The 13929-nt window shown below is 38.9% G+C and overlaps 1 protein-coding gene across 7 annotated transcripts in view; it reads right to left on the bottom strand.

Annotated features, from left to right (window-relative positions):
* Nucleotides 1-1941: 1941 nt before the first annotated feature.
* KPNA3 (karyopherin subunit alpha 3) overlaps nucleotides 1942-13929 on the bottom strand; it is a 53119-nt gene continuing 41131 nt past the window's right edge. Inside the window, exons 11-19 of one of the 7 annotated variants that reach the window (XM_075139657.1) lie at nucleotides 12195-12326; nucleotides 11458-11574; nucleotides 10882-11010; nucleotides 8568-8672; nucleotides 8361-8432; nucleotides 8101-8263; nucleotides 7053-7147; nucleotides 5238-5402; nucleotides 1942-4511 (exon numbers count right to left, since the gene is read on the bottom strand). In XM_075139657.1, the coding sequence (XP_074995758.1) occupies nucleotides 4413-4511; nucleotides 5238-5402; nucleotides 7053-7147; nucleotides 8101-8263; nucleotides 8361-8432; nucleotides 8568-8672; nucleotides 10882-11010; nucleotides 11458-11574; nucleotides 12195-12326 (1077 nt within the window). In that variant the 3' untranslated portion in view covers nucleotides 1942-4412. Of the gene's footprint in view, nucleotides 4512-5189; nucleotides 5403-7052; nucleotides 7148-8100; nucleotides 8264-8360; nucleotides 8433-8567; nucleotides 8673-10881; nucleotides 11011-11457; nucleotides 11575-12194; nucleotides 12327-13929 lie in introns of all 7 variants that reach the window. The other 6 variants (XM_075139658.1, XM_075139659.1, XM_075139660.1 and 3 more) reach the window with 6 other exon arrangements.

Below are 13929 nucleotides of genomic sequence, written 5' to 3' on the forward strand. Positions count from 1 at the left end.
TAATATTCTCAGGTGCGATACACAAGGCTGCGATGTCCCCAACATACTTTTTTAAAACTAAGGCTGGAAAAAACCAGCTCCTATGTTCCTTTATAAACTTGTATGCTGCTCAAGAAAGCTATATCATGAATGCATTTGAAAAGGAAGCTGCTCATGCTGCTGCAGCGGCAGCTGGAGATCTCTGGGTCTAAGCCAGCAGCACAGATCAGACCTGCCCGTTACCGCTTCTGCGGCAGGGTAACGTACACACACACCAGAATGAGGAAAGTGCAAAGCTGCTCTAGTTTGTAACTGCGCATCTTAACACCAGGCAATTTTCCTGAGCAGTCCGAAGCAACGTACCACCCTGACGCAGACCTGAGCAGCTCTGGCAGTTCCCGCTCACCCTGCCCGTGCTGCCGTGGAGTCGATGGTGGCAATCACGACAAACCCCTGTGGCAAAATCTTCCAAGGTTTTACCTCTTGGAGCCCACGGTTTTCTACTGTTTTTTCCTTTTCTTCTTTAAAAGTGCTTTCTAATGGCTTGGCATAATTTGTTGTCCTCCGAATGTTTGAATAGAAGCATAATTATGCCACAAAAGGGAGTATTTTTTATGCAACAAAATAGAAGGAACACAACGCAACTAGGCTGCTTTGGGAGAAATGACCAGTTTGAAACACAGTCAGAATCTAGAGGGTATTATAGATCAGATTAGAATAACAAAATGGGCCTGAACTATCATTCAGTCCACTGAGATTTTAAAAAATTAAAAAAAAAAAAATGCCTGTCAGTGGATCTTCTTACTCATTTCTCTGTTTAGCCCATCAAGCAAACAAAATGAAAGTGTCTATATTTTTAGAAGTATGGGGAACATTAAGATAACCTCTGGGTTTTATTCTTTCTAAATAAGATGTCTCTTAAAATAATGCATTCTTTAGTCCAATGTAGTGTCTTTCAAGTCATCTAGGTAGGACGTGCTGGATGACCAACAGGTTGCAAAAAAACAACACAATTCAAGAGTTTCATTTTGCCAACTGAAAGCTGAAGGAACCAAAGAGATTAAACTGCTTTTGGAAACGGGAGTTGGGTTCTTTTGAAATCTTTATCCTTTACATCCCCATGGAAGAGCATTTGCAAAGGTTCAGATACGGCACTGGAAGCTCACTTCCATCATCAGCCTACCCATGGAGAGAGAGGGGCTTCTCCAGGTGACTCAGCCGGCTGGCGTGGAGCACAGATGGCAGAGCCATAGCTGTAGAGTCGCAGGCGCCCTTCAAGCAGTTTAAGAGGTTTTCCTCCACTGGCGCTGTCACGTAATTAGAGCAGGACTGTACTAATTAGGGGGCTGCTGGACAACGCAAGTCTCTGACGGCTCCAATCCATCCCCGAGCGGCACCCCAACGGGGTCACTCGTGCCTGAGGTGAGGGATGCTGGCCATCCCTCCCAGCTACGGGGAGCCACGGAAGGCCAGTCTCCTGCCTAAAGCCACTCTTGGTGCGCACCCCCTCCCAACGCAGCCCGGGCAGGAGGAGTTGGGCCTGCTTGTACAGCACCCCGAGCTTAAAATTAGTGCTGAATCAGCAATCAGCCCAGCACTGGCAGCCTGGAAAGGACGTTTCTGGAGGTGGAAAAAGACTGTGAAAGTTCCTTGACGCTACGGTGCACCTTCAAGCCTTTAAACTGAAGTCACTATTCAGTAGTTATGTGGATCAGCTGCAGCCCGCTTACCACAGCCTCCTGTACACATTTGGGAAACATCTCCTTAAAAAGTATAAAACTCCGTACTGGAACAGCATCCAGAGTTTCAGAGATGACTGCGTTAGCTTACTTTATTCATTCTTGTAAATACTTCAAACTTTGATGTGGAGTTCTGCTAACTGATATCTAGTCAAAGACAAAAACCCGTAAGTCAATCCGTGAAGACTAAGCAGTTTCATAATCTTCAAAATAAGTTCTTGAATTTTTTATAGTATTTGATAGCAGCTTTTTATTGGTTACAAAACCTAAGCCCATATACAAAATTAGGAACACATTTAGATGCCTCTTTGAAAGAACGTTTTAGTCTATTTTAACTGATAGTTTAAAAAAATAATAAAAACAATGCAATTTAAACACTGTTCTGAAAACGTAAAAGTGCAGCAATATACTTTGTTTCCTTTATTAACTATGAAATGGTGCAATCCCAATCAAAAGCTGATAAGGTCACAACAGAAAGAACTGAGCAAATGCTTTGTCCTGCCTTACCCAGTTCTCCGATGTTCACTTTTAATGTAATGCATTGAGTGCAAGAAAAGGATCAAATCTTCACAGTACTGGAAAACTGTTGTTTCAATATCAATTTGTCTGTAATCTCTGGGATAATAGTGAGTGCAGGCTGAACAGGGTATCCGTCAGTCTATATGGCATACAGGGAGACTAAATTGCATTAGAAGGGGGGAAGTATTTGTTCACAATAACATCTGCTGGAACTCTAATTTCACAAAACCTTTGTGACCTTACCTAACTTTGACTTTTTATTGTTTAGTTTTTTAGCGAACACCACACAGTTTCAAGATTTTAGACTAGTGTGTGAATAGGATGCAGTTACCATATGAAGCTTCAACTCAACTTTTGGGAAAAGAAAAAAGGCACAATGAACTTCAACTCAATTTTATGTGCACAAGAGTTGAAAAATCTGAGCCACCTTAAAGAGAAATTGATTCTAAAATTTATAAAACCTATAAATAATCAGAGGCCAAACCACTATATTAAAACAGATTATCTAGCAAGTAAAAATCTTGCAGTTTAAACATACGCTTGTATCCAGCTGAGATACAAGACAACTCACTCTTTAAAGTGGCTCCACCTTGGCAGATATATATTTAATGAATGCACACCTGCTATGCGTTGTTCATCAGTGGAAAAACAGCTGATCCACAAAGCTCTGATGGCATCTGTCCTTATCTTCATCACAGTAAATACAACCCACATCCAATAACTAAATTAGTTTAGATTTTTCTATCCCTTCACATCAATGCATTGGGAAATTACACCCAGTAAACAACAGCAACAAAACCAGTTTGTGTGACAGCTTACAGAATTTCAAAATTATCGATCTTCACCCCAGCAATACCAAAATCCCTTTGAAAATGACTGGGTCAGACGATTTTCCAAAAGCAATGACCTCACATACCTTATGTAAAGTTATTTAATGTGCGCTGCACATCAGGTTTATGCTGAATAACGGCAGCTTCCATACAGCCTCACACATCAACCAGTTTGTATCTTTTTTAATCACGTAAGATTTGAGACTAATTTCTGAATTACTCTTCCAATACTCCAAGAATGAAGCTTTTATGACGCTTCTAAGTAGTTGCTGGTTTGTTGCCAACCACATCATCATAAGCACTGGTTACTAAGTAAAAAATAGTTTAAGACTAAATTACAGTAAACATGAAAGCTCCACAGTTTAAACCCAATATAAATCAACCATATCCAATTATCAATTTAAAACAAAATATATTGACTACTGAAAGTTGAAAGCAAGATTCTTTTTAACTAATACATTTTTGGACAGAATTTTTTTTCCTACAGTCTGGGACTCTTGCTTTCAGCTTAAACAGAAGTTCAAGTCCATAACAGGTTGTAGCTCAGGTAAAATACCATGCACAGCATTTGATTACTTCAAAACAGCAGGAACACACAGGCTGAAGTGAGTGGTCAAATAGGGCTCGCTGTTCTCAAAAATTAGGTATAATGGCAAAAGCTTTACCAGTCCAAATCTACAGTTCATTCTCCAACCCTGGTTTCTGAGGCAGTTAATGAACACACATCAATTACTGATAGCCGAAGTAGTTTTTTTGTTTGTTTTAAACTTAAGTGTTTAATCAATTGCCAAGTTTTTTTTTTTTTAAGTTATTTTTCTTTCAGTTTCACCAATGAGATTCATTTGGCTTGCATTTTTGAATCTATTCTTCCACATAAAGTATATGAAAATATGTTTGTGGAGGACGATGATGGAGGCTCAGAGCAAACTGGGCCCCTGTAAAGTCTTCCAAAATCTATGCATCATACCAAAGTGTCTTGATCCACAGCGCACCATTTTCCAAAGAAGCTACTTTTCCGTGGAAAGCCAATGTGCCACCACTATGGAATATTCTTAACAAAACTGCAGGTCGCGGTTGTCAGCATGTGGCACCAGGAAAAAGGCAAAAAAAGGTAGTTGGGACTGTTAAAAAGAATTCTGAAACAGTTTAAGAGATCATGCATATGCATTTACAGTCCATGTGATAGTGACGTTTGGCAACTGCAAAGTGACCGATACATGGCTTGCTTTAGAAGCATCAAAACGAAGAGGCATGTGTGTCTTGGAGCCTTTTGTTTCTTCTCTTGGTAGCCATCTGGTGGTGCTTCATACTGGTGTGGGACAGAGAAGCTGCACTTTTTTTGAACTTAAAAATTAAATTCTTTTGTTTGAAGGTTGGCCGTTGGGTCAAAGTTGTAAGTACCTCCTTGAGTAGCTTCAGGAATGAGACTGGGATCTTCGTCGATCTATAAAATACAACAACAAAAAGACATGAGAGGCCAATTCCCTGCACAATTCAGTACACATAGAAGAGATTCACAAACGTTCATCTTTTCTTTTTTTTTTTAAATATTATCGCAAAAACATTAGATCAGTTTTTCCAATTCAATTCCTCAAATATGTTTAAAAAGAACAACACATCAACTCTGTTCTAATACTATTAGGGAAACAGAAAATTGTAATGGTTAGAGACTGGGTTGTTGCTTGGTCAAAGCACTTGCTATTTTAGCTGTGCGATTTAATTTTTGATGCCAATTTTTAGTACTTCTGGAGTTGGCTAATCACTAGTTGTGAATTCCAAAATTAGTTTTGTACTTTCTCCCATTTTCTTTCAACATGAAAATAATTTTTATCGGCAGCTGATAGAAATACTTAAGCTTAAAAGTGTACTCAGTATCTCCTATCAGAATCTGAAGGATTTAGAATTACTCATTTCAGAGCAGTTTTATACAGCTCTCATGAGTGCAATCCGAATTTTTTTTTAAACCGAAAGTACTTAATTACTCTATGGATATAGAATGAAAGGCATCAGTATCCAACTTCACCCAACTTCCTCAGAGCTGTTAGAATTTAGGTATTTACTGCCTCTAGGAACAGCAAATAACATGGTCAGTAGCATCAACACGCACAACTTCAAACCCTACCCAATCTCCTCCAAATCACCAGCTGCATCTATTCCCTCAACATGCCACCTCTACAAACCAGGCTGCAGGAACCATACGCCTCGTTTCAAACCGTGTCTCACTCTGAAGCAGGTAAGAGCCCTTGTGTGGGGGGTCTACATAGCTTTCTGAGATCTGGCCTTGGAGTAGTGTGGACGTCAGAACTTTGTTCCTCTTTACTTTAGGTGACAATACCTAAATTGGAGGGAGAGATTAAGGCCTTTGGTGACAGCAACATTCCGCAGAAGGAAGAGTGGGGCATGTCATGCCCAAATGAAGATCGAATCTGGTTTCAGAATGCTTTACAAAATGTTTGTGAGTTGATAAATTAGCACTTCTGCCTTCTGCGGGGATACTACAAAGTAACATTACCTAAGTTCACATGCCTTTAACACAACAAACTAAAGACAGGAAGCCATTAGTGCTGGTCCTAAAGTACATGCCTGTGCACTTTACTGGGCTCAGCAAAGGAGCAGATGAGGTTAACAATGAAGGGATATCTAGTAGCCAGCAACGTCTCATGAGAATATAGAAGATCCTGAAGTGACAGAAGGCAGGAATACTCCTGGGCAGTCAATCTTAACACTGCCAAGCAGGCTAACATAACCAGTCTCTTGTCTCCCTAGGGCAAGTTGGATTTTTTTTCTTTTTTTTTTTTTTTTCCCCTCCACCAGTCCTCAAATGACAAGGGTTATTTTCCTACTAAGTTACTGCCTGAAAATTTGTCTGGTTTTATGTTTTAACTCCTATCTGCCAATCACGGAATTTCTATGATTTCGAGTTTCAGAAGCCTCAGAAAACATGCTAACAGTATAAACAATAATCTGAAGTAAAGTCTTGCTCCTGAGTAAAGGAGGTAAATTCAGCAAATCAGGCAAAGATTATATTAGTTTATGTAAAAAGTAAATGCACAAAAGGGAGTACTAACCTCAAAAGGGATATTTTTTCACCCGCATCAACTAGACTGTGCTCTTCAGTTAGCTACAGAAATCTCAGAGCCATTATGAAGACTGTTAGACACTGCTCACAGAATCATTACAAGCATAGGGAACTTTGCACATATCTTAACTTCTGGTGACTAGCTTTGCAATCACATGATGGGCCCATGAATTGAAAATTAACTAAAGTTAGAGTCCTAAAGTTAGAACTGGTATCTGGAGAGCTCAATTTAAGAGAAGAATCGAAGACGTAGTTCTGCTAGGCTGCAGAACTACAGACACCCTGGATGGCCTAGAAAAGATGATTATTATTTGTCTTCAAATTGCTTGTTGAAGCGCTTCTGAGGCACTCACCAGCAGCCAACAGCAGAAAGAGCTAGAACCCAAAGGGTCAAAATACCTAATCAGAGTGCAACAAAATATCAGGTGATCTAGATCAATCATTTGCAGAAAGTGTTAACAGTTTTGATGACTCTCTTCAATGCAGAAGCCAGACTGAGCAATTACAGAGCTGAAATACACCAATCTATCTGAAAGTAAGGATCCACACCTCCCCCTCCAAACACTGAGGTATGAGAAAGTAAAAAGGAGAGCCAGAGTACTGTTTAGATTCTAATCACAAATAATTATGTGTCAATTTACATGTCAGTGTGACAAAATTAGGTCAGCGTCAATCAATTTATTAGGCAAAACCAGAGTAGTCATCTTGATGTCGCTAAAGAAAATTCTTGGTATTAAGAAACTCTTCAAAGACTTTCAATTAAGGGAAGCTGTACTGAAAAGGGAGCAGGAAAACTGACTTCCCAGATAACCTATGTTCATGACAACTGGAACTGAGGAACAATGACAACATACTTACTAAGCTAACAGCACAGCACATATACTCTTCAATCTTTAGCATACTTACATCATCACCAGAGAAATATTGATCTATGATTTCAAATGCTAGTTTATAAATGTCTTCATTCTCATGCTGTTGCAAGGCTTCGATTTTCTCTAATCCTGAATAAAAGAAAATGGCGAAGAGTTTTGTAAGTTTAAACTGGAGTTACTGACTACTTTGAAAAAACTTAAGAAAAATAATGAAACATTACTACTGAAACATACTAGAAAAGATGTAGCTCAGTTTGCAAATATTATCTACACAGTAGCTACCTTTGTCTCTAAGAGGAAAGAGTAGTAGTTTGTGACACTTTGCGTGCCATGGAATACCCAATTTTATGAAGAAGAGATAATGGAATCTTGTCTCTTTTTAGATCAAACTCTCTCTATTTTTTTTTTTAAAAAAATTCTTCTGTCTGCTACATAGCTTTGGTTTTGGTCATTGTGCTTTCTGTGTATCACCAAAAGGAAGCGGCTACATTTGTGTGTTGCATACAAGCTTAAAACAACAAGGCGACAAAGCCTCACACCAAGAGCAGCTTAAAACACTAGTCACGATGGATTTTCAAGCTGGATATGGAATAATACAAGGGAAAAACTTCCAGTGTAGTACTTTCTTCAACATCCCTTTACTGGTACCTTACTATAATACATTAATTAGCATGTGTTAAAACTTGGATTGCAATATCCAAAAGACTCCTCATCCTGCTTTGGTCTGTAATGAAATTATGATCCTAACAACTGCTTCCAAGGTAATGAACTAAAGCAAGAATTGTGTGTTTTACCACAGAACAAAGTATATGCAATAATCAAATGAAAAGCAGTACAATTTTCATTTAAATCTAAAAAATACCTAAGCTACAGAAAGCTCCTTCAGCAATTGCCTCCAACATGACCATCGCTAAACCGAACTAAATAGAAAAAAAAAGTCACTTCTCTCATTACAAAAGTCTCACTTGCTTATTCAAATAGTCCATGGTAAAAAAATGCCATAGTAAATATCAACAGCAGCAAGGGGAAGACAGAATAATATCCAGCAAATTAATTTTTTTAAAAGCTTAATAAGCACTTACCTCCACACTCTTCTATAATTTCAGCTATTGTGCTAGCCTCATCACCAGCCATTATGAGGATGTTTTTCAGACCATCCAGCACCACCTGTACCACTTGAGAATCCTTTACTGAGAGTAGGTTGCAGAATGGTGGGATTACATTTTGCTGTACGAGGTATTCAACCTAAATAATGAAAAAAACGTGCTTTCAACATTGTGCTTCTTACAAATGGCTGCATATGCAACGTTTTAGTGACAATTTGAAATCCCACTACACATACCTGATCTTTTCTTCCACTTATTGTCAAATTGCTAATTGCCCAAGCAGCTTCCTTTTGTGTTCCAAAGTCCCCCTGAAAAATAAAATTAATAGCCCGTTAAAATCGGCATGGAAACATCTGTCAAGCTTATTATTAAAAATCACAGACTCCTCGTGTCAGATTTATAAAAAGAGGATGACAACTTGCATAGCTCATAGTTTGACTGACCTTAGCCAGCTGGTGTATGATCATAGGGATTAGCCCAGCATCTATTACAGCCTGAACTTGTTGCTGATTTCCTGCTGTGATATTGGAAAGGAACCAAACTGCTTCCTACAATCGGACAAAATAAAAAAGCAAAACACTTTTAAAAAAATAGTCAACAGATGAAAAAAAAGAAACCAACCGAACAAAACAACCTCAAAACCTAAAATCGTACCATGACCAATCACTGAACAGAGCCTCCAGGTTTCCTCCCCAATAGCACTTTCAGCACACAAACTTTTATTGCACTGTGAAAGCCAAGCACACACGGGATCGATGTGAAATTGTATGATTAATTCACAGGGCCAGATTATTACTTACACAAGGAGTGGCTCCATACACTGGAAGCAATACTGACTTAAACCTTATATCCACTTTGCAATGCTGGTGTCACAGCCATGTTTTAAACTTGAGATCGGTTTTGCGAAGAAAATAGGAAAACTGGTAAAACCTCATATAAAAAAGGACTTATCCTGTAATATTTGACTTAACAGCTCAGTAGTAGCTTTCTGTGCTGATACAAGGAAGACCAACTCCAACTCCTGTTTTCTTCCTAAAACATGAAGTGAAGCTCAGAAAGCTCATTCAAGGCCTCCCATTAAGTATTGGACAGGACTCTCAGTCCTGAGACCTTACTCAGCAGTAATCTCCTTCGGGTGGTTCATCAGCATAGCTAACATCTCTCTAGTGGCAGTTACAAACTTCTAGTTACAAAGGGGGATACTTGTCAAGAACATCTTAAAAAGGCTCTAATCTTAAGGAAAAAACCAACAGATGTGGCAAGCAGCCAATTATGAAGTACTTCAGGAAAAAACCATAATGGCTTCCATTTTTTAAGGATGTATATCTGGCTTTTATTTATATTTGCCCCTCACAACATACACTTAAAACAAAACTCAAAGCATTTATAGACTCCCCTTATACAAAAATAATTCCTTTCTTGGCATTCAAGAAAGAATCATTCTTTTCTAAGAGTTAGAAGGGCAAGCAGAAACAAATCACAGCAGTTTGAACTATCACAGATAACTTCTTCAGATCTCTTGGCAGTTGACAGGGCCTGAAGAAACAGAGATTCCTCACAAATAGTTTTCCCCTCAATGGTACACTAAATTGGGGAATCACATAAGCTAAACAAAAAAGCCTCCTCCTCAGCCAGACCCATCTTTGCAGTGGAAGATGACACAATATTAAAAAAACCCGCAAGTAACATGAAATACAGCTGTGGAAAAGAGGGCACTGATCACTTTCATCTAAACCCCCCTGTTCCATCCAGTCCTTGCAGCAGCAAAGTTACCTCTGCCAAAAGGAAGGAGAGGAAATGCTGTGTTCAGTTTTGGGCTCCTCACTACAAGAAGGACATTGAGGTGTTGGAGCGTGTCCAAAGAAGGGCAACAAAGCTGGTGAAGGGCCTGGAGCCAAAGTCTTATGAGGAGCGGCTGAGGGAACTGGGACTGTTTCGTCTGGAGAAGAGGAGGCTGAGGGGAGACTTTATTGCTCTCTACAACTACCTGGAAGGAGGTTGTAGTGAGGTGGGTCAACACCCAAGTCTCTTCTTGGGTCTCTTCTCCCAAGTAACTAGTGATAGGACGAGAGGAAATGGCCTCAAGTTGCACCAAGGGAGGTTTAGACTGGACATTAGGAGAAATTTCTTTACTGAAAGAGTGGTCAAGCACTGGAACAGGCTGCCCAGGGAAGTGGTTGAGTCACCATCCCTGGAAGTATTTAAAAGACGTGTAGATGAGGTGCTTAGGGATATGGTTTAGTGGGCATGGACCTTAGAGGTCTTCTCCAACCTTAATGATTCTATGATTCTATGAAATGCAGGGACCGTTTTCAGAAAAAGACAGTGGTACTCCCTACTTCCTTGAAGGTGAAGACGGACAAGAGAACAAACTCCACTATGAAAAGTTGGAGTGGAAAAACTGGATCAATCTTACTCAACTCACCGGACTCAACCAAAAGTAATACTCTAGCTATGAAAAACTATAATGCAAGTTAGACAGCTACTTAATTTGCAAATGAAAAAGAAGTATCACGCTCCAAAGCAAAAACCATCAGTCCTCCCAAAAAGCACTAGGCATCAACACCAATGCATGGGTCCTCACTATGACCGTTTGGCTTTAGCCTTAATTAAGCACCACCCTCAAAGGCTGCGTCTTTACACAAAATTGCTCACATGCCGGAAATAATAGCTGTAAGAAATTATTCTGTAATATTCTACAGACTACTGTTTTATCTCTTAAACAAAAAGATTAAGTTAGGAAGAATCAAATCATACCTTATTTATCTTCTCTTTTGGATGCGTCAGGAGATTTGGGAAATAAGACAAAACATCACAATTGAGAACAACTTGTGTCTGTTCATCAGTACCAGTTACTATGTTGCCTACTGCTCTCAGTGCTGCTGTCTGAATATCCAAAGTGGGAAGGAAAAAAAATTACATGTTAAAGACATTGCTGTTACTTATGCTAAAACAAAGATCATTTTAAGATGTCTCTTTATAAAAACACTTTGCAAAATACAATTTAGCACTTCATCTTCTGAGCTACATCCTAAAAATGGGTACTGTTTCATCAAAACAGAAACACACAGTACAGCATTTTACTGAATAGACACACTGCAGCTCAAGTCAAAAAGTGCAAAGATTAGAAATTACAAGAATATTAAAACAATAGAAGAGTTAATTCATCATGTATCTGATCTGAGTTACAATTACATTAACTGTTTCTAGGCTTTGACTATGTCTGCCAAGGTTGCTTACTTCTCCATTCAGCTCTCCACTACAGAATTAAAAAACCCACAACTACTTTTCTTTTATTGACTCTCAGCTGACTTTCAGAAATGGACTTTATACCTTTATGTATTCGTTAGTGAATGCTTTATAAGTGACAGAATACTGGAGAGACTCCTTTTCATCAAGTGAACTGGTCTGACAAATTTCAACACAGCCAAGTCTCATCCAAAGTACAAACTAAACAAATACAACAAATGCACAGATACGTCAAAAAGTTCCCAATTACAACAGCTGATTTATAAAAATTAAGCACACATTAACTAACTTTTAGTTTCCCTTTGTCTTTGAAATTAATCAAACAAGCTCAGTTAACCTACCTTTTGTAGCTAATTAGAGATTTACTTTACTAAAAGGACTCAGCATCTGTAAATATTTTAACATTCAAAAGGTCCCGAAATACTAAATTGATTTCATGAGCTATTCAGACAGAATATGCACAACCACAAACGTAGCAACAGAAAAGAGCGCATATAACTTGAATTCTGGAAAACGTAAAATCTGTTGTCATTAAATATTTTAGGACTACAAAAGGAAGGCACTGCTGGTAATCACACAATGGAAGTTAATGTTTAACCGGCCACTTTACTTAAAGCTGTATTAGAACTGCTTTGTTTGAGTTTTCTTTCATTTTAATAATCTTTTTTCCCCAGTGTAGGTAACATTTTTTGTTCAGTTTTACCTGCAGCAAATGTAGCTATAAATGCTCATCTCAGTACTCCACTAATAAATACTCTAAGGCCCATTTTTTAGAAAATAGCTTACAAAGGACTATTCAATAGCAACTGAACCAGACTTACTTGAACTTTAACCTCCTGATGACTCAGAAGGGGAACTAGAAAAGGTACAACTCCTGAATCAATCACCATTTGTATCTGTTCGTTTCCACCATCTGTTAAGTAGGACAAAGCCCAAACAGTGTCCACAAGAATCTACAAATTGGAAAGAACATGGTTTACATATTGAACAGTAAAGCCCATATAACGGAGTCTTAATTTAGTGATCAACATTCCACATGTCTGGGGGGAAAAAAAAAGAGCATGCAATTTAGTTACAGGAAAAACTCAAACATTATGATGAGACCCAATTACTAAAATGTTAGATTATTATGTACAACTATGAAAACTGGGGCAATTTGTTCCATAATAATAATTTCTGTATGTCCTCTCAAAAAATTTTTTAATTAAATACCACATTTTGGTGCATAAAGTGACAGCATACAGCATCTCACAAAGGTAAACTATTGGGCTTGATTTGCATTTCAAAGATAGGCAACCAGCTCAGATAAGTAGTTGTGCTAGTAACTTTCTGAAGAAAATACTGACCCAGCCTCCTAATACTGCTATAATTTGTTAGCTGTGCTATCTTTTGTTTACAGAATACTTAAGTCCCCTTAGTCTCTAATCCATCTACCTACACCTTAGTATAGCACAGTTCTGAAGTGAAACTGCAAACTGTTTTGGATGTATGGCTTTTTTTGCCTTCATTATTAAGATAATTTTTATTTCTTCATATTAAGATTAAAATCCACAGCAAAGGAAAGGAGTTCTTATACCAACTAAAAGACTAGCAAGTATTGTAAGGTGGTAACTGTTCAAGCAAAGCGAAAACCCACAGAGAAATGACTATCATGCAGGGCAATCTTAGTATCTTAAAGAAAATAAAGATTAAGTCACTGATGACTTGATAAGGATAATTTGAGAGCCCTCAAAAAAAGAAAGGTACAAAAGTTACAGTCATTGAAAGGTAGTATCTGAAGCAGAAACAAAGCCAGCAGAAACAGGGATATCCCACAGGAAGAGAAATCTGGACCCCACTGAGGACATCATTGTTGAGGTACCTAGATCTACTCTACTTTTAAAACAGATACCCATTTAAAATTTCCAGCTATTAAGATAGCTAAATACAGCAGTACTGAAACACAGGAAGGACTTTAACGTCCTGACCCACAGGCTGCTTCCACCTAGCTCCAGGGACCAGACAGCACAGACCTAATGGTTTCTTGACACAGCCTGCTGCTGCCCTCACCTGCTAATGCCACAGGGACAGCAGAACGTGCTGCAGTGGAGCCAGTATCGCAGCAGAAGCAGTGAGAGTTGGTGCCTCACCAGTTTGCTGCCCCACAGCCCTGTTGGTGACAAGAGCAGCAGCCGCCAGAAGCGCTCACAGGACTGTTGGCTGACCTACCTGCATCACTGACTCATCTCCAAAGATAGGTCTGCTGCTCCAGTACGGAGAGGCTGGGACCAGACTGGTACCTCCAAACTAGCACCTGACTCTCAGGATCAAAAAGACGGGCACCCTAATTGAGATCAGTCAAAACCTGGCATCACATAGTCTCATATCTACTTCAAGAAGCTCTCACACAATCATTGCTTGCAAAAGCTTTCAAATTTGGCAGGGAAAAAAAGCCTATAGGTTAGAAGTATTGGTTTTGCTATGAATTTCCATTCAGGTTTGTCCAAGTTACGAATTGGAAAGTCACCATGTGCTATCTCCCACTCACATTACACTGGGCAAACCCTGGCAAAATCC

Source organism: Calonectris borealis, chromosome 1, assembly GCF_964195595.1.
Source record: "Calonectris borealis chromosome 1, bCalBor7.hap1.2, whole genome shotgun sequence".
In the NCBI taxonomy this organism is placed as follows: domain Eukaryota; kingdom Metazoa; phylum Chordata; class Aves; order Procellariiformes; family Procellariidae; genus Calonectris; species Calonectris borealis.